We start from the raw sequence: 20,575 nt of genomic DNA, 5'->3' as shown, positions 1-20,575 counted from the left end.
GAATTGACAACGGCACATGACTATTCCTATGTACTGTTGCTTACCTTTTTGGTAAGCAATTTAGCAATGTATGTATTAACCTTAAATGTTCATAACCCTCTGGCCTAACAGTAACACTTTAAAATCTATTAAAAAGAAATAATCAGATGCAAAAACATACAGGACCATGCAAAGATATTCATTGAAGCATCACTTACAAAAGTTAAAGCATAAACATAAGATGAAGTATTCGATTTATGGTCATTTTGATGAAACAGAAAACCACTCAAGGGGAAAAGAAATACAATAAGTCTACTCTCGTAATTTTCCACTTGTACCTGAACTGAGTTCAGATTTTTAAAAATTGCTAATATCACCAAGAGTATGGTTCTGTTCAGAAAAATAAAAAAGAAGTAATTGATTCTTCAGGAAACACAGGGGAAAAGATTTCTACTTCCCTTTTGAATATATTATTTTTCATGAGATTATTCTTAGATGAAGGGATAAATACTTTAGAACCAGAAGCCAGAACATTTCTGTGCATTTTTAAAAGCAATAATTTTTATTTATTTTCTTTTAATTTTTGAAATAGAGTCTCACTCTGTTGCCCAGGCTGGAGTGCAATGGAACGATGATGGCTCACTGCAGACTGAACCTCCTTAGCTCAAGCAATCCTCCTGCCCCAGCCTCCCGGGAAGCTGAGACTACAGGCACGCATCACCACACTCAGCTATTTTAGTATTTTTTGTAGAGATGGGGTCTCGCCATGTTGTCCAGGCTGGTCTCGAACTCCTGGGCTCAAGCAATCCTCCTCCCTCAGCCTCTTAAAGCGCTGGGATTATAGGCATGCGCCACCACGCCCAACTTTGTTTTAATGTTTGTTGTGACAGAAGCAGTAAAATGGTTGTGCATATCTGTTGGTCTCAATACAACCATGTCCATATTAATGCTACCCTCCAAAGAGAAAGACCTGTGCACTCTATTTTTTTAAAATTCTATGCCAATAGGAAAATAAACTGTAGTGCATTCATACAGTGAAATACTACTCAGCAAAAGAAATAAACTTAATGAAAGAAGCCTTTAGAGTGCATATTGACATAGTTCCATTTGGATAAAATTCTAGAAAAGCAAAACTAATTTATGGAAGGGAAAAAAACCCTTCAGAACAGTGGTTGTCTCTGGGGGTTGGTGAAAAAGACTGACTGATAAGGAGCATGAAGAAACTCTCTGGAGTGATAATGTTTTTTGTCTTCATAGGAATTTGGGTTACAAAGGTATTTCTCGGTTGGGCACTGTGGCTCACACCTGTAATCCCAGCACTTTGGGAGGCCGAGGCAGGTGGATCACAAGGTCAGGAGATCAAGACCATCCTGGCTAACACGGTGAAACCCCATCTCTACTAAAAATATGAAAAATTAGCCAGGTGTGGTGGTACATGCCTGTAGTCCCAGCTACTCAAGAGGCTGAGGCAGGAGAATCGCTTGAACCCAGGAGGCAGAGGTTGCAGTGAGCCAAGATCACACCACTGCACTCCAACTTGGGCGACAGAGCAAGACTCCGTTTCAAAACAAAACAAAAAAAGGGTTATTTCTCAAAACTCACTGAATATTTGTGTATTTCACTGTATATAACTTCCGCCTCAAAAGAAAAAAATGGCCAGGCGCAGTGGCTCACGCCTGTAATCCCAACACTTCGGGAGGCCAAGGCAGGTGGATCACTTGAGGTCAGGAGTTTGAGACCAGCCTGGGCAACCTGCCAAAACCCTGCCTCTACTAAAAATACAAAAATTAGCTAGGTGTGGTGGCTCATGCTTGTATTTCCAGCTACTCAGGAGTTTGAGGGGAAGATTGCTTGAGCCCGGGAGGCGGAAGTTGCAGTGAGCGGAGATCGTATCACTGTACTCCAGCCTGGGAAACAGAGGGAGACCCTACCTCAAAAAAATATATGTGTACTGAACTCCAGTTAATGACAGCCAATCTTAAGTATTTAAGGAGAAGTGTACTGATGTCTGCAATTTATTTCAAAATGTGTCCAATAAGATGGATTGGCAGATGAATAAAGGGAATAAATGGATGAATAGATATGTAATAAAGCAAGAATAGTAAAATGCTAATGGTAGATTCTAAGCAGTAGGTATAGATGTGTTTATTATAAAATTAAAAATTTTGAGAACAAAAATGTTGAGGAAAAGCATTGTATGAACCAAACTAAGTACCAAAGAGTCTAATAAAAATTTTAAAATGCACCACAGGCTGGGTGCAGTGTCTCACGCACCTGTAATCCCGCCACTTTGGGAGGCCGAAGTGGGTGGACTGCTTGGGCCCAGGAGTTACCAGCCTGGGCAATATTGGTGAGACCCTGTCTCCACAAAATATTAAATTAAAAAAAAAAAAAGCCAGGCATGGTGGCATGTGCCTGTAGTCCCAGCTACTGGAAGGCTAAGGTGGGAGGATCACTCGATCCCAGGAAGCAGAGGTTGCAGTGAGCCGTGATCATGCCACTGCACTCCAGCCTGAGTAACAGAGTGAGACCCTGTCTGAAAATAAAACGCACTACATTTTTTTACTATAGTTATCTCTGGGCTAATGGACATGAATCTTTTTTTTTTTTTTAATGCCTGGGTTCAAATTTCTCACTTTTCTTAGACGTATGTGATGTTCTATGGAGGAAATTCTGAAAATAATAAGTAGCTAACATCTGCTGAATGCTTACCAGATACCAACAACTATTCTAAGTACTTTACATGGAATGCCTTTTTTAATCCTCACATCATCTCTGCAAAGTAGGCACTAGCATTATGCTCCATTTTGCAAAGAAGAAACGAAGGCACAACACAGAGATTTACTTGCCCAAAGTCTCAAAACTCGTAAGTAGGAGAGCTTGGGTTCACTCAGGTAGTCTGACTCAAAAAGTATGTTTCTTTAATTATTATGTAATATGCTACTTCTCAGAAAAACACAAAGAAAAAACATCACCCATTATACCGAAAGAAAAACCTCATTTAAGAAATACCCGTCGGGCACGGTGGCTTATGCCTGTAATCCCAGCACTTTGGGAGGCCGAGGTGGATCACGAGGTCAGGAGTTCGAGACCAGCCTGGCCAACATAGTGAAATCCAGCCTCCACTAAAAATACAAAAATTAGCTGGATGTGGTGGTGGATGCCTGTAATCCCAGCTACTCAGGAGGCTGAGGCAGGAGAATCGCTTGAACCCGGGAGGCAGAGGTTGCAGTGAGCCGAGATTGTGCCATTGCACTTCAGCCCGGGCAACAGTGCGAGGCTGTGTCAAAAAAAAAAAAAAACCACCAGGCACAGTGGCTCACTCCTGTAATCGCAGCACTTTGGGAGGCCAAGGTGGGTGGATCACGAGGTCAGGAGTTCAAGACCAGCCTGGCCAACATGGTGAAACCCCGTCTCTACTAAAAATACAAAAATTAGCCGGGCGTGGTGGCGTGCACCTGTAGTCCCAGCTACTCGGGAGGCTGAAGCAGGAGAATTGCTTGAACCCGGGAGGTGGAGGTTGCAGTGAGCCGAGATCGCGCCACTGCACTCCAGCCTGGGCGACAGAGCAAGATTCCGTCCAGAAAAAAAAAAGGAAAAGAAAAAAGAAATATCCAGCCTGGGCAACATATTGAAACTTAATCTCTACAAAAAAATTTAAAAATTAGCCAGGCATGGGGCATGGTGGCATGTACCTATAGTCCTATGGTCCCTGCTACTCAGGTGGCTGAGGTGGGAGGATCGCCTGAGCCCAGGACGTGCAGGCTGCAGTAAGCCAAGATCACCCCACTGCATTCCAACCTAGGCAACAGAGTAAAATCCTATCTCAAAAAAAATAAAAGAATGAAAGAAATACTAGTTTATTGTATGGATAAATCCTCCTCATCTAAGCAACACCCCTCTAATTCCTACTCATTTTCAGGCATTTAAGTTATGCTTTTTTTATTTCTTACACTGACCATAGTGAAGAAGTGACAGTATTAGGGTCAAAGATCTTTTTCTTTTGAGACAGAGTCTCGCTCTGTTGCCCAGGCTGGAGTGCAGTGACGCAATCTCAGCTCACTGCAAGCTCCGTCTCCTGGGCTCATGCCATTCTCCTGCCTCAGCCTCCCAAGTAGCTGGGACTATAGACGCCCGCCACCATGCCTGGCTAATTTTTTGTATTTTTAGTAGAGACGGGGTTTCACCGTGTTAGCCAGGATGGTCTCCATCTCCTGACCTCGTGATCCGCCCGCCTCGCCCTCCCAAAGTGCTGGGATTACAGGCGTGAGCCACCGCACCTGGCCCAAAGATCTAACTTTTAAGGCTCTAAAAACTCTGAGGAAGGGCTGTACCAATTTATTCACCAATGCATGAAAAGGCTAGTCCTCAATGCTACAAAAAATCTTTTTATTGTATAGGCAAATAATGGATATACCTCAGGTTCTTTTTTTGGGTTTTTTGTTTGTTTTTGTGTTTTTTTTGGTTTTTTTTTTTTTTTTTTTTGAGATAGAGTCTCACTATGTCACCCAGGCTGGAGTGCAATGGTGCGATCTCGGCTCACTGCAACCTCTGCCTCCCGGGTTCAAGCGATTCTCCTGCCTCAGCCTCCTGAGCAGCTGGGACTACAGGCACGTGCCACCACACCCAACTAATTTTTGTATTTTTAGTAGAGACAGGGTTTCACCATGTTGGCCAGGCTGGTCTCGAACTCCTGATCTCAAGTGATCCGCCCGCCTAAGCCTCCCAAAGTACTGAGATTACAGGCATAAGCCACCACACCCAGCCTCAGTTCCATTTTAATTGGCATTTCTACTACAGAGCCTGAAACACTTTCTTGTTAACCTTTTGTATTTCCACTTCAGTGAGGTGTCTGGTCATTTCCATTTTTACTTTCCTATTAGGGGATTATAAAATTTAAATGTTCTGCAGTCTTTACATTGCCAGGTAATTAATACTTTGTTATCTGAGACAAAAGATTTTTTCCCCTCGTTTGCTTTTTAATTTTCTTGAATATTTTTTATTCAGCCATTTACTTTTTACATAGTAAAACCTATTGATCACTTCATTTCTAAGAGTTTAGAAGTACTTCTCCCATCCAGAGGGCATACAACTAGTTCACCTATTTTATATTACACTTATTTTATGGTTTCATTTTATAACAGCTATATTCTCTCTACTTTACCAAATAATTTGTTGAAGGAAAAGTTTACTTACTATTCTAGATCAGTTCCCAGCTTCACAGCTATGTCTTCATATTCTTGTCTGTTTTTAGCAATAAGCTCAAGACAACCTAAGCAAGTGAGCTGGGATGCTGCAACTCGAGAAGCAAGAGTCTCTCCTGTAATACAAAAGATAACAACTGCACATCTGAGAACATAAAACAGCACAGAGTTAATGTTATTTATGTTAAGCCTCCACACAACGCAGATGAAGAGAATGAAGTGAGAACAAGTCTCACTTTCTATCACCTTTCCTTTAATGTTGCTCCTAGTACATATAATTTCACCTGGAAGTTTCTCCCACAAACGGAGATTTTCAAAGGAACAAGGAAGATTCCAGTGATTTATCAGCAACTTACCTGGCATAGTCACCATGGGGGTCCCTGCCCAGAGGACATCCATCCCTGTGGTGTGCCCATTACAGAGTGGAGTGTCCAAGCAGACATCAGCCAGCTGGCCTCTCCTGACGTGTTCCTCTTTAGGAGCAACAGGTGAAAAAATGATACGGTTCTGGGGCAGGCCCATGTTTTGTGCATACTGTTGAATATTAGGTTCTCCTACTGCTGGAAAACGCAACAGCCAGAGTACACTATTGGGAACACGCTTCAGAATCTAAAATAGGGAAAATAAGAATAATTATTAATAGCAGATCTGCCTTTTTCAACAAAGACTCCCAGAGGTCTCTAATAATTCTACCACACTCTATTCTTTCCATCCAGATAGAAGCCTGCTGTGGACTTAAGTCTTTCCTTCACAGAGACGAATGAGATCAATTGAATTATCCCTCTTCTGCTTAGCTGTCCTCAAAGTGAGTTCAAAGAAAGACAGGCAAAATCTGAGGCAGCTACCTCCTGCGGGAATTGACACAGGCAGTGGGTTTTGTTGAGAGAGGAATTTTGCATTCCAAATTTCAAATCCCCCACTGTGATACAACCAAGAAAGTTACCTCACACTTGCCTAACTTTATTTTCCTAATATAAATCGGTCTTTTCTGTAAAGGGCCAGATAGCAAATATTTTTGGCTCTGTGGCCACACGGACTGTCATAGCTGCTCAGTTCTTCTGCTGTAGCTTGAAAGCAGCCACAGACAATGTGTAAACAAGTAGGCATGGCTATGTGTCCATTAAGTTTTATTTACAAAAACAAGCAGTGGGCTGGATTTGACCCACAGATCATAGTTTGCCAACTCCTGATTTAGATTTACATCTACTCTATGTACCGTGTAAGTTCAAAATCGCTTTCTGTGAAAGCTATGAGAACAGATGAATTTCCAAATTCAGAATATTTCAGATTTTAAAAAAGTAGTACTGTGTGTGTATGTATCACATAACACCCTCAGCAGCAACTTCCTATAAATATATTAGTACCTCTGCATTGAGATGCAGGAACAGTCATACTAAATGAAATAAATAAAAGACTACAAATACCCTGACATAGTTTGACTGTGTCCCCACCCAAATCTCTCTTCTTGAACTGCAGTTCCCATAAGCCCCATGTGTCATGGGAGGGACCCAGTGGTAGGTAATTGAATCATGGGGACAGTTATTTCCAATGCTGCTGTTCTTGTGATAGAGAGTGAGTTCTCACAAGATCGGATGGTTTTATAAGGGGCTTTCCCCGCTTTGGCTCAGCACTTCTTCCTGCCATCACGCGAAGAAGGACATGTTTGCTCCCTTTTCCGCCGTAACTGTAAGTTTCCTGAGGCCTCCATAGCCACGCGGAACTGTGAGTCAATTAAACCTCTTTCCTTTATAAATTACCCAGTCTCGGGCAGTCCTTTATAGCAGCATGAGAACGGACTAATATATACCCTAATGTTAGTTCAGGTAGTTTTGCTGCCAAACAAATTTGCCACACACTTATGAAAAAGCTTTTGATTTTCAGAGTTTTTGTAAACATCAGGAAGTAAGGATTAAGGACAGTAGACCTGTACTCATCTGCTTCCTCTTCTCTTCTATCCTCCCCTCTCCTCTAAACATAAAACAAAACAGATATCGGGGAAAAAATTAACCAAGGAATTATCTCCAGATTACCTAAAGGTAAAACATGCCATTTTATTTTAGTTCTATGGATTAAGAGCCAGTTACAGCTATCCGATATCCCACTTATGCAAACTTGTCTGATGAACTGAGAGACAATCATATGTACAGATCGACTCCTTCTTGGTTATAACTCTACAATACTACAAGAATGTTAAAAATGGGTGGATGTACATGACAGCATATGCTATCAGTTTAGACCAGGAGTTGGCGAACTACACAGCCTGTGAGCCAAATCTGGCATACTGCCAGTTCGTATAAATAAAATTTTATTGGAACACAGCCACACTCATCATTTACAAAATGCCTATGGTTATTTTCGTGCTACAACGGCAAAGCTGAGTAGATGTGAAACAGCATGGACCACAAAACTGAAAATATTTACCATCTGGCCCTTTAAGAAAAAGTTTGCTGACCCTTTAGACAGAAGAATGCTTTGAATATGTAAATTTAAAAGGTTCACAATGTCATATTTAGACACTGGAAGGAGAAACCAAAAATGCCTGAAAAATCTACATCTCTTGAAGATTATAAATGAGCACAAGGCCAGGTGCGGTGGCTCACACATGTCATCCTAGCACTTTGGGAGGCCAAGGCGGGCAGATCTCTTGAGGCCAGGAGTTGGGGGCCAGCCTAGCCAACATGGTGAAACCCCGGCTACTAAAAATACAAAAAAAAATTACCCAGACATGGTGGCACATGCCTGTAATCCCAGCTACTTGGAAGGCTGAGGCACAAGAATAACTCGAACCTGGGATGCAAAGGTTGCCATGAGCCAAGATCACACCACTACACTGCAGCCCGAACAACAGAGTGAGATTCTGTTTTTTAAAAAAAGGGCATAACCCAGTTGAGTCACATGTAAATAAATAAAATATTTTTTAAAAAGTATTTTTTTAAAAAAATTTTTTGAGACGGAGGTTTGCTCTTGTTGCCCAGTCTGGAGTGCCATTGCACGATCTCGGCTCACTGCAACCTCCACCTCCCGGGTTCAAGTGATTCTCCTGTCTCAGCCTCCCGAGTAGCTGGGATTACAGGCGCCTACCACCATGTCCGGCTAATTTTTTGGTATTTTTAATAGAGACGGGGTTTCGCAATGTTGGTCAGGCTGGTCTCAAGCTCCTGACCTCAGGTGATCCACCCGCATCAGCCTCCCAAAGTGCTGGGATTACAGGCGTGAGCCACTGCACCCAGCCAAAAAAAAATTTTTTAAAGAAATGAGCAGAACAGCTCCTAAATGGGAGTGGAAGGACCATCTTCAGCAAGAAGCTCTAGATACAAAATCTTTATTAGTCTCTAACACGGTAACAATGAGTCTATGCATACTCACGTTTGCCCACATCTGCAAAGTAGAAGGGTCAATTTTATACAACTGATTAAAGTTACAGTATACGATGGCATCTTCTGGTAACCCGTACTGAGAACGGGTGGTTACAATAATGGTACGGGGAACCTCCTCTCCAGTTGCAGCCTTATTGTTGATCTAGAACAAGAAAAAAATGATGGTTATATTTAAAGGCAAAAGGAGTCCAATATTTCAATCCATAAGATCCAAAATGGTATAACCATTAAAAGTCACTGAACCATGAGAAAATATTCATGATATATGAAGTTTAAGAAAAGGCAAACCGTTGCAGCATTATCTTAATTTGGGGGAGACTGCACTATGAAACTTCTTGCTCTAACCAAAAAAGGTCTCAAAATCCTATTAACATTCCAACAGCTTTTGATCACTCTTTTCTTCATGAATGAAATGTCCTTTTCTAAATCACATCTACTCTTCAAGGCTAAATTACTCCTCCAAATGGTCTCTTCTCCCAAGAGTGTCTCTCTTCACATTGATCCTCACCGTTTCTGAGCTTCTACATACATAATTAGTTTCATCTTGTAATTCTCACACATTTGAGTACTGCCTTACATTGTTATATAACTATTCCAGGTGTGCAAGGACATCTATGACCTCTAGAGGTCAGTGATCTTTGCCTTACACTCTCTTGATAGAGCTACTTATTTAAGCATGCAATATATTATTTATTGAGTACATACTACATTACTGTGATTAAGACATGGGCTCAGTAATTCAATTCAGTAGAGGATACAAACACAGGGAATTATCATCTGTTGTGCTGTAGGTAATGATATATTCCAAACATTACAGAGGTATAAAAGACAGGTACCAATGAAGTAGGGATGGAGACGTTAGCGGTAAGTACGGAAATGGATTCCTGGAAGAGCTGTCTGAACTGAACGTTTGAGTAGGATTTAGCTAGGGAAAGGATGAGTTTACAGAAGCAAGAAACTGTATGGAATCTACACATAGTTCATCATATAAGAGAGTAAAGCCACAGGCAGGGAATAACAAGATATTAACACAGCAGTTTCTCAGTAAGTAATAATCTGCTGGCTGAATCCAGGAGACTTTTAAAATCAGACACACCTATATAAGATGCACGTTTCCACTAAACTCATTTCCTCATCCATAAAAATGGTGATAATGATACTTGCCTCCTAGAGTTATCATGAGGTTAAGGGAAATAAATGCATACTTGGCGGGACATATAATGGTGTATTATTATCTTCTCACCTGAGTAGTTGCCAGTCCATTGCTAATACTGAATCCATTAATTGTTATTTGAATCTGTCCTCTGTTAATCATTTCAATAACTGCTTCTGCAATAGTATTCATAGGAATAACAGGCATATTAAGAGCTGTGTTACTGCTATCTGCATTGTCTCCTCCATCAGGACACTTCATCTGAAAAAAAAAAATGCATCATTAGGGAAAAGATCGTGAATGCAGTTAACTTTATTTCAATGACAATACTGACTAGGTTCTGACCTTGACAATTTTCACATCTGGTAGACTATCAAGAAATGCTTTGAGGTCGATGCCATTCAGAACTATCCGATTGTCATAAATGTGCCCATTGGACTTAAAATCGATGACTGCTTTTTTCTAATGGAAAAAATAGTTTCAGACATGTCTTTTAGGATTTACATAGACAATAGCAAGGAAATAAAAAGCTACAGTTCTTTGAAATTCGTCCATAGCACTGTTTCATACCTACCTTCAGGTGAGGGAACATATTAGCATGATCACCAATAAAAAAAGTGTGGGGCATATAAGCCAATTTCTCAGAATACTGCTCAGCAACTTCAGCTGGCGAAGTTTCCTGATCAGTGATAATATAATCCATGAAAAGCGCACCACTCGTCCCAGGGTATCCCAGCCACATTGCCTTAAAAAAATCAGATCAAAAACTGATTAAGAACTTTTATCAGTACACTTATCTCTAAATTCATCAAGTCACATACATTAAATATGTACAACTTTTTGTATGTCAACTGTACCTCAATAAAGTGGTTTTTAAAAAAAGAACCTAAAGGTGCCAAAATTAAATAAGTAAATAAACAAGGAGGTCTAACTCTTTTTCAGAGACAGGATCTCACTCTGTTCCCTAGGCTGGAATACAGTGGTGCAATCGTAGATCACTACAGCCTCAAACTCCTGGGCTCAAGCAATCCTTCTGCCTCAGCCTCCAGAGTAGCCAGGATTAGAGGCACTTGCCACACGCACAGCAAGGCTGACTTCTTTAGCCGAAAGCAATGAAGCAGTTCTATAAGAGAGACTCTCACTCTGTCACCTGGGCTGGAGTGCAGTGGCACAGTGATAGTTCACTGCAGCCTCAAACTCCTAAGCTTAAGCAATCCTTCCACCTTAGCCTCCCAAATAGCTGGGATCACAGAGGCACACCACCACTCCGGCTAATTTTTTAATTTTTTGTAGAGATAGGGTGTTTTGCTTTGTTGCCCAGGCAGGTCTCAAACTCCTGGTTTCAAGAGATCCTCCTGCCTAAGCATCCCAAAGTGCTGGGATTACAGGCGTGAGCCACCATACCCGGCCTGTATTTCAGACTAACTTTCAAAATGCTAAAATGTTCTTCAAATTTGCAAGACAGAGTAACTGTTCATAGCCAACCATGAATTGCATGTCTCTATATACATGTACCTATAAGCACTGTGCTCTACACTCTTTTTGTCCTGTGCATTTCAACAACTTAAAAAAATTAAAAGTATGTCTGCCCTACAGTTTCAAATATCAGTTAACCAGAGGGAGGAAAAGCAGCACATCACTGTATTCTTAGCCAAATACATGTTATAAGTGATGACTGTTAATTTGTTTACCTGAATAGGAGCTGGCCTGAGAGCAAAAAGCTCATTTCGAGCGCCCTTAGTATAGCCATTCATATTTACAAGGATATGAATTCCATCCTGATGGATGCGATCAGCTGCTTTTCCATTGCATGGAATCTACAGAATACAAAATAAGAACTCACTATGTATAATCTCAGATCAACTAGTTTTAATGACATTTAGTTTTAATGGCATTTAACATAATTCAGATTCCCAGATGGAAAAGAGGTAAGAACACAAATTAACTACATTAATTCGGGCACAAATATGGTTGACTGTCATTAAAATGGGCCCAAAGCATTAAAGAAACAGAACACAAAGGAAGGAGAGTTCACTTCTGGATTGAATGTATGAATAACAACATATCACAGAGAAATTGGTATTTGAAATTTGTAATCTTTTTTTTTTTTGGTAGGTGGGGTCTCACTATGTTGCCCATGATGGCCTCAAGCAATCCTTCCACCTCAGCCTCCCAAAGGATTATACACGTGAGCCACAGCACCCAGCCTAGAATTGGTATTTGAAAATAGGTCTTCAAAGATGAATAGGAGTTTGAAGGAGTTTAACAGAATACAATCTCAGTAGAGAACAGTATGAATGAAGAACTAGAGTAAAGTGTGAGGGAGTTTAGAAAATGGTGAGTAGGCCGGGCATGGTGGCTCACATCTGTAATCCCAGCCGTTTGGGAGGCCGAGGCGGGTGGATCACCTGAGGTCAGGAGTTCGAGACCAGCCTGGCCAATGTGGTGAGACCCCGTCTCTACTAAAAATACAAAAATTAGCCGGGTGTGGTGGCAGGCGCCTGTAATCCCAGCTACTCGGGAGGCTGAGGCAAGAGAATCGCTTGAACCTGGGAGGCAAAGATTGCAGTGAGCCGAGATCGTGCCACTGCATTCCACCCTGGGCGACAAGAGCAAAACTCCGTCTCAAAAAAAAAAAGGGTGAGTAATTCACTTCTATTTAGTATAGCGTATACAAGATGTTGAATGGTGAGTTAAAGTATTGACAAAGTTGTGGCAAACAGAGAAAGGTTACAAAAGCTATGCTGAAGAGTTTAGACTGCAATCAATCAGCAGTGAGTCCCTAAAGGTCTCAGAGGTAGAAAGAGGTATGCTTCTTGGTCACAAAGAGTCCAACTGTGTATCAAAAATGGCCAGGTATACTTTTGAAGCAACAGCTATATTGCAAAATTTGTTAGTACATACTATTTATTAAATGAGAAGTCTCAAAACCTTTCTGCTAGGACTTCAGTGATTCATATATATATACACATACACATGTATATTTATATATATGTATACATACCATACCTGCATGTGTATGTACATACATACATGTGTGTACACACACATATAAAGAGTATATTATCTCTATTAGTCAAAGTGGCTAATAGAGTCTACAAAGAAAACACTGTAGCCTACATACTCAGCAAATTAATTCCCCCATAGGTTTCAATCTTAATTTATCATAAAACTTACTCTCCTAGAGGATACAACAATAGAACAAGTACAGAAATAAAGATAACCAAAGGCAAAGGCCCATGGAAACTGATGAACCATAGTTCATCTATTTTTTCTTTTTTTTTTTTTTTTGAGAGAGTCTTGCTCTGTTGCCAGGCTGGAGTGCAGTGGTGCGATCTCAGCTTACTGCAACCTCTGCCTCCCGGGTTCAAGCGATTCCCCTGCCTCAGCCTCCCAAGTAGCGGGGATTACAGGAATGCACCACCACACCCAGCTAATTTTTTGTATTTTAGTAGAGACGGGGTTTCACCATGATAGCCAAGATGGTCTCATCTCCTGACCTCATGATCTGCCCGCCTCGACCTCCCAAAGTGCTGGGATTACAGGCATGAGTCACCACACCCGGCCCTATTTTCTTTAAAAGACCTATTTATTCTTCTCCCAAGTCACCATTTTGTCAATATTTATTAAGTATCTTCTGTCACAAGTGCTGGCTCAATCTCCAGAAAAGTTGTATGTCCAAGCACAAGCATAACACATTTCAGTTTCATTTGCAACCTCGGAAAAAGCCATGCTGATTAACACAAATGATCAAGGAAATAAGATCAACACAATTGCCTATATGTGGTACTACAGCATTTAATACTTATCATCAAAAATAAACTATACGCTAATAGTTTTATTTAAACTTGCTCAAAATAAAAAGTTAAAGTATGAGAGTTTCATCTACCTGAGAAAGATCAATGAAATGATTGGCTTCTGCCATCACCTTCACTCGGAAGTTTGTGCCATCGTCTGGGCTCAGGGCATAACAGAACACCTGAAAGGCAGCACATGGCATATTTAATAACATTGGCTCAAATCTTTCTGGCTCAAATCTTTCCAAAAGACACTAGGTTTCCATGCCTCATGGTGACAAGCCAACATTGTGGGTTTTTTCTTTTTTAAACAAATAGTGATTCTAGAGAAACACTAGTCTTACCTCAAATTTATCAGGATTGTGCATGCCTGGAATGGACTGCATAAGGTGAGAAGTAGGATGATTCCCAAAGTCGGAACTCACATATCCTACACGCAGCCGACCATCACTGAGCTTCAAGTCTTTTGGATGTTCATATGGTGGTTTATGAAGAACATTAATCTATCAACAGAATCCAATGCTTGTTAGTAAAATCTACATAAATTTTCATCTAGGAAAACTGATGAAAAACACACCAAACCTATACCTCACACCTGTTGAAAAAGGTCTGCCCAGAGCATTTAGTTAATATTGCCAGAGAGATGCAACCTCAGCACTTTATGTAATATGCTTCATACTTTGACCTGCTCCTGAGATCTATAAAGCATGAGCAAATCCCAGCACTCTGGGAAGCCAAGGAGGTGGATCGCTTGAGGTCAGGAGTTCGAGACCAGCCTGGCCAACACAGTGAAATCCAATCTCTACTAAAAAAAAAAAAAAAAAAAAAAATTAGCTGGGCGTGGTGCACGTGCTTGTAGTCCCAGCTACCTGGGAGGCTGAGGTGGGAGAATCGCCCAAACCTGGGAGGTGGAGGTTGCAGTAAGCCAAGGTTGTGCCACTGCACTCCAGCCTGGGCAACAGAGCAAGACCCTGTCTCAAAAAAAAAAAAAAAAAAGTACGAGCAAATCTAAAACTTGTAGGTATGAAGCAGTATGGACAGAGCATGGTTTCCTCCCGCATTTTAGAAAATTCTATAGGGAAACATTTTCTAAAAACAAAATTATGGCTGGGGGCAGTGGCTCATGCCTGTAATCCCAGCACTTTGGGAGGCTGAGGCAGGTGGATCACCTGAGGTCAGGATTTCGAGACCAGCCTAGCATGGCAAAGCCCCATCTCTACTAAAAATACAAAAATTAGCCGGGCGTGGTGGCACACGCCTGTAATCCTAGCTCCTCGGGAAGCTGAGGCACGAGCATCACTTTAACCTGGGAGAGAGGTTGCAATGAGCTGAGATGGCACCACTGCACTGCAGTCTGGGTGACAGAGACACTCTGTCTCAAAAAAAAAAAAGTACACCTAGCACTCCAATCTATTATCCAACCTTTGATCCAATCCTTGATCAAGTACTGCTCTAATTCTCAAAGGTGAATACAAAATACCAAGCACTCCATTAAACATGATGGCTGGCCAGGCGCGGTGGCTCACACCCGTAATCCCAGCACTTTGGCAGGGCGAGGTGGGCAGATCACTTGAGCCCAGAGGTTCGAGACCAGCTTGGGCAACATAGCAAAACCCCATCTCTACAAAAAACACAAAATTAGGTGTGGTGGCATGCGCCTGTAGTCCCAGCTACTCAGGAGGCTGAGGTGGGAGGATCACCTAAGCTCGGGGAGGTCAAGGTTGCAGTAAGCCATGATCACACCGCTGCACTCCAGCCTGGGCGACAGAGCAAGACCCCGTCTCAAAAAAAAAAGAAAAAAAAGATAAAAGAAAAAAAAATTATGGCTTTCAACTTAAAGAAAAGTACCATCAGTCTATCATTAGTGTTTAAGTGAAGGAGTTAAGGATTCCGTCTTATGAAGTGCAGGGGGTTATACTCAGGACACAATGGAAGGGGTTCTGAAGTGGCCCACAAAAGTTTTATTTCTCGACTTGGGTGGTGTTCACTTTATAATCGTTCATTAAGCCACAGATTTGATTTTTACAGTTTTCTGTATTTGTGTTTTAGTTTACAACAAAAAGATTAAAACAAAAGAATCACACCTTATCTAAGCACAGGTTGCCGTGCCTCTCAGCAATAGCCTTCCTGAAGCCATGAGAAAGAGGATATAGCATACTATGATGAGGATGCACAGAAGGCAACCTATTCTTCTCTAACTGGTCAGCCACAATACTGACCAACTTCTTCATTCGCTCATCATAGTCTGTCCAATCACAGACAATCTAGAGAAAGCAAAAACAAGTTATTATTCAGAAAGTCCTATTCCAGGATTTAATATTTGATATGTCTTTGGCCTAAAGTAATGTCAGATAGCCTATTAAAAATACTATTTCCAGTCAGGCTTGGATTCTTATGGCATACAACAATTAAAAAGCTATTACAACACTGAAAGCCAATTACTGGCCTATTATTCTTTACCTGCAGGCAATGAGCCAAGTTACAATAAGCATCAGGAAAATCAGGCTTAAGTTTCAGAGCCGTGCGGTAAGAAGCTATAGCTTCTGGAATATTCCCTGAATCCTGGAAAATAAATAAAGCAGGATGGTAAAAAGTTTCCAAAAGTTAAATTTTAGGTGTTAAACTGCACATATTATAATAAACAGTAGTACCTTATGAATGGAAGCCAGATTGCTATGCGCATCTGCAAATGCAGGATTAATTTGGATGGCACGCGTATAACACTGCAAGGCTCCCTGAACATCCTGCATCTCCTTTAGAGTGTTTCCCATATTAGAGTAGGCATCAGCAAAGGTAGGACTGATTCTAAAAGAGAAGCCAAAGGTTTTATTTCTCCAATACAAAAATCTTTAACCCACTGTAATGCTAACTTATTCTGTTGTTATTTAAAGCCATTTTAGCATCTGCAATGTGCCGAATGTCAAACATTTTAAAATTAAAAATAATTTTAAAAATAAGGCTGTTAGTGTCTCTTACCGAATAGCCTCCTTATAATGCATCAGAGCTTCCTGCAGTTTTCCCTGCTGCTGCAGTACACTTGCTAAATTTGAATGGGCAGCAGCAAACTCTGGGAAGACCTATAAAGAGTCAAGATCAGAACCGAGGTTAAAAAAATTGCTAAAGCAGCAGTAATAATTCACCACAACCTTAAGAACTTTGCTCAAGTACGTTTAAACCCCTAAATTTGTCTCTACCTTTTCCAAGTCTATTCATTCTCAAATTCTACCTCTTCCTCTATTTTATACCTCTTCTTGTTTCAAACATAATGAGGTACGCCTCTTCTCCTCTTAGTTTATCCTGACCACTCCAACACCACTGAAATCTCTCTCTGCTAAACTCCTACCACATCTACTAACCACTACCATACAGCCATCAGGCACTAAGATTATATACTTATAAGTAACTTCTCTTGAACTGTGGGTTAATGTTTAATTTTTTTTGTACAGATCTTATCCACAGAATAATGAACTCTGAATGCAGGGATTTTCTGGAATGTCACATAGGGCCTCACATCATACCTTAGGTACTCAATTGTTACTTCAATGAATAATCCTCTTGTAAATGATTCAACCACTATTTTTACAAAAGAGGTGTATGATGGTAAACTTAACTGCTTTCCCTCTACTATCATGCTAAATGCCCAGCTACACCACCCTCACATACTTCTAATGCTTTACGATACAAGCGAACTGCCTCTTCAATGTTTCCCTGTTCTCGTTTGATATTGGCTAGGTTATTCAGAGAGTCTGCATGGGTGGGACACAGACGGAGAGCTGTATTATAACAATCTTCTGCTTCAGCAACCTAGAAAACAAAACAAAGTCTTCAAAAACTGTAGAGAATCATAAAGCCTCCACTGATACTGTTCTAATAATTGCTTAATTAAGCCTAATGGCTGGTAATGCTACAGAAAATTGATATTTTTTGGTATTCTTACCCTCAACCAAAACTCTAAAGTAAACCAATATACCATCTCAATACTTGTACAAAAGACTTTCCTTTTTTGCTGTTTTTTGGTTTTTGTGATTTTTTTGAGACAGAGTCTCGCGCTCTGTTGCCCAGGCTGGAGTGCTGTGGCACAATCATGGCCCACTGCAGCCTCAACCTCCCAGGACTCAATCGATCCTCCCACCTTGGCCTCCCAAGGAGCTGGGACTACAGGTGTGCACCACCATGCCCAGCTAATTTTTGTATTTCTTGTAGAGACAGGGTTTCGTCATGTTGCCTAGGCTGGTCTCGAAACCCTAAGCTCAAGCAATCCTCTGATCTCGGCCTCCCGAAGTGCTGGCATTACAAGTGTGAGCCACCACACCTGGCCAGAAAAGACTCTTAATCCTACCAGATAACAAATAGAATGAGTAAAAATCCTTACACTGCCCTTCTCTTTGAGAGCATTGGCTAGGTTGCAGTAAGCATCAGGGAAATGTGGTTGTAGTTCGATAGCCCGCCTGTAGGTGTCTATTGCCAGATCTATCAGGCCTTGCTCATAGTATACACAAGCCAGGTTGCCGTGCACCACTGCGTGATTTGGACTCAAACTTAGGGCACGAAGATAAGCTGCCACAGCTCTGTAAATAAACACACACACACACACACACACACACACACACACAAAATGTAACTCATTCTTAATGGATGGTTTGTTACAACTCATTCAAGCTGTACTATATCAAAATATATCAAGTCATTGTAATTAATTACATAATTCATGCTGTATTACATTTTAACCTGAAACCAAAATCACACCTTTATAAAATGTGTCTTTACACTGGGAAGTTTTCTACTCCCACATAAAAAATAGGCTTTCCTTTGACAACAACAAAAAATTTAAAAGTCAGGATTTACTTTGCTTTCTAAAGTCAGGTCAAAGGAATAATTTAGTCTAAGAAAGAACCATTTCAACCATTTTAACAATAAAAAAATTTCAACTAAACTCCCAATGAGAAGGATAACGGCTTTGAGGAAAGCCAACAACAAAAAGTCAGGCAACGAACAACATCTATAAATAAAAGGCAACACAGGACATGGGCAGAGAACAACGTACTAGAAAAGGCAAATATGCTTCAATGGACTATTGTCATCATTTCGGTCCAAACTGTCAAGTGTCAATACAACAAAGATTCAAGAAAATTTATTAAACAGAACATTCTCTCACCTGTCAAAAATGCGTGCCTCTTTCAAGACATTTCCTAAATTGATATAAGCATCCAGAAAGTTTGGGTCAAGGGTGACAGCCTAAAAATTTCAAGACAGTTAGTTACTCAGAGCAAGTTAGGATTTCACCAGATCAACTTCCCAATTACAATTTTTTTACTCCAAGGTCCTTGCAGACTTTCAATTACATTTCATTTTAATAAACCAATTATTTATTTAGTGTCTTCTCATTATTTTTACAAACCTCAACATTATCAAAATAACTTCTCATGCCTCATGTTCTCATGAGCAAAATGGGTCCTGAAGAGAAAAATTAAATATTGGGCCTGCTCCAATTTCATTAAACTGAACACTTCTAATGATTGGCCCTATTTTATTCACAATTAACCAGTCTAACTCTTCTGAAAAATAGTGGCAAAAGAGGCAGCAAACTCTTACTGAAAAGGTAAATATATACCTCAGTTGTATGCATACAAACTACATGCTCAGCAAGACCTTATTAAGACATGCAATTAGAGCTGTATACACAGTAAGATACAATACTTCAAGGAAATACTAACCATTACACGGTGTCATCCAAATAGCTGTCATGTTGTCTAGAGCAGTGATTCTCAACCCTGGCAATATATTAAGAATTTGCCTCCCAGAAAAGGTACCTAGGCTCTATCACAGGCCAGTTAAATCAGACCCTCTGAAGATAGGGTCAGGATATCCAGATCTTTTATAAGCTCCTCATGTATAACCAAGGAAGAGAAACACTGATCAAGAAAGATACTCCTACAGCATGGTAAATGCAAACTTCAATCAAAACACCGGCCAGGTGCAGTGGCTCACACGTGTAATCCCAGTACTTTGGGAGGCCGAGGTCAGACCACTTGAGGTCAGGAGTTCAAGACCAGCCTGGCCAACATGGTGAAACCCCATCTCTACTAAAAATACAAAAATTACCTGGGCATGGTGATGTGCAACTGTAGTCCCAGCTACTCGAGAGGCTGAGGCATGAGAATGGCTTGAACCCGAGAGGCAGAGGTTACAGTGAGCCAAGATTGCGCCACTGCACTCCAGCCTGGGCAACAGAGCAAGACTGTGTCTTCAAAAACAAAAAACAAAAACAAAAAAAAAACACACACACCGAAAAGGTATTTGATTAAGACACTGAGTAATTGTATGTTTATTAAAGACTGATAAAGAACACTTCATCTGCTGGGCGCGGTGGCTCATGCTGTAATCCCAGCACTTTGGGAGGCCAAGGCGGGCAGATCACTTGAGGCCTGGAGTTCAAGACCACCCTGGCCAACATGGCGAAACCCCGTCTCTACTAAAAAATACAAAAAATTAGCCGGGCATGGTGGCTCACGCCTGTAATCCCAGCTACTCAGGAGGCTGAGGCAGGAGAATTGCTTGAACCTGGGAGGCGGAAGCTGCAGTGAGCTGAGATCGTGCCACTGCACTCCAGCCTGGGCGACAGAGCAAGACTCTGTCTCAAAAAAAAATAAAGAAAGAACACTTCATCTTCACTTAGATGACAACTCTGTAGTAAACACGGCATGATGCATTTAATTTAGATTGTCTATAGTGATAGATGTCCACCCCAAGAACTTTTAAACTTTATAATAGAAATGTTTAAACATATACAAAAGCAGAGGAACATTACGTCCAAGTCTCCATTATCCATTTTCAACAATTCATATATATCATGTTTGATCTTATTTAATCTATACTCCAACTTACTCCCCCTCTTCGCAAGATCATTTTGAAGCAAAGCCCAGACATATTCCATTCGAAAATACTTCAATATGTATCTCAGGGACAACACAAGAATGCTTTTTCCTCCCAACCTAACCACAATACCATTATCATACCTAACAGAAAAAAAAAAAAAAGACAGCAATTCCTTCATATTAAATATCA

The 20,575-nt window shown here is 40.8% G+C and overlaps 1 protein-coding gene across 5 annotated transcripts in view; it reads right to left on the bottom strand.

The window, feature by feature from the left end:
- OGT (O-linked N-acetylglucosamine (GlcNAc) transferase) overlaps window positions 1-20,575 on the bottom strand; it is a 42,730-nt gene that overhangs the window by 2,568 nt on the left and 19,587 nt on the right. For 2 of the 5 annotated variants that reach the window (XM_003820131.5, XM_003820132.5), the window contains exons 6-21: window positions 18,666-18,745; window positions 17,883-18,078; window positions 17,174-17,314; window positions 16,487-16,587; window positions 16,162-16,315; window positions 15,971-16,072; window positions 15,595-15,774; window positions 13,855-14,013; window positions 13,603-13,692; window positions 11,405-11,530; window positions 10,288-10,458; window positions 10,059-10,175; window positions 9,804-9,974; window positions 8,550-8,702; window positions 5,540-5,792; window positions 5,176-5,299 (exon numbers count right to left, since the gene is read on the bottom strand). In XM_003820131.5, coding sequence (XP_003820179.1) covers window positions 5,176-5,299; window positions 5,540-5,792; window positions 8,550-8,702; window positions 9,804-9,974; window positions 10,059-10,175; window positions 10,288-10,458; window positions 11,405-11,530; window positions 13,603-13,692; window positions 13,855-14,013; window positions 15,595-15,774; window positions 15,971-16,072; window positions 16,162-16,315; window positions 16,487-16,587; window positions 17,174-17,314; window positions 17,883-18,078; window positions 18,666-18,745 — 2,318 coding nt within the window. Of the gene's footprint in view, window positions 1-3,892; window positions 5,793-8,549; window positions 8,703-9,803; window positions 9,975-10,058; window positions 10,176-10,287; window positions 10,459-11,404; window positions 11,531-13,602; window positions 13,693-13,854; window positions 14,014-15,594; window positions 15,775-15,970; window positions 16,073-16,161; window positions 16,316-16,486; window positions 16,588-17,173; window positions 17,315-17,882; window positions 18,079-18,665; window positions 18,746-20,575 lie in introns of those variants that run through there. The other 3 variants (XM_063601814.1, XM_063601816.1, XM_063601817.1) reach the window with 2 other exon arrangements.

Source organism: Pan paniscus, chromosome X, assembly GCF_029289425.2.
Source record: "Pan paniscus chromosome X, NHGRI_mPanPan1-v2.0_pri, whole genome shotgun sequence".
NCBI lineage: Eukaryota > Metazoa > Chordata > Mammalia > Primates > Hominidae > Pan > Pan paniscus.
This window is presented reverse-complemented; position numbering and strand designations above follow the sequence as displayed.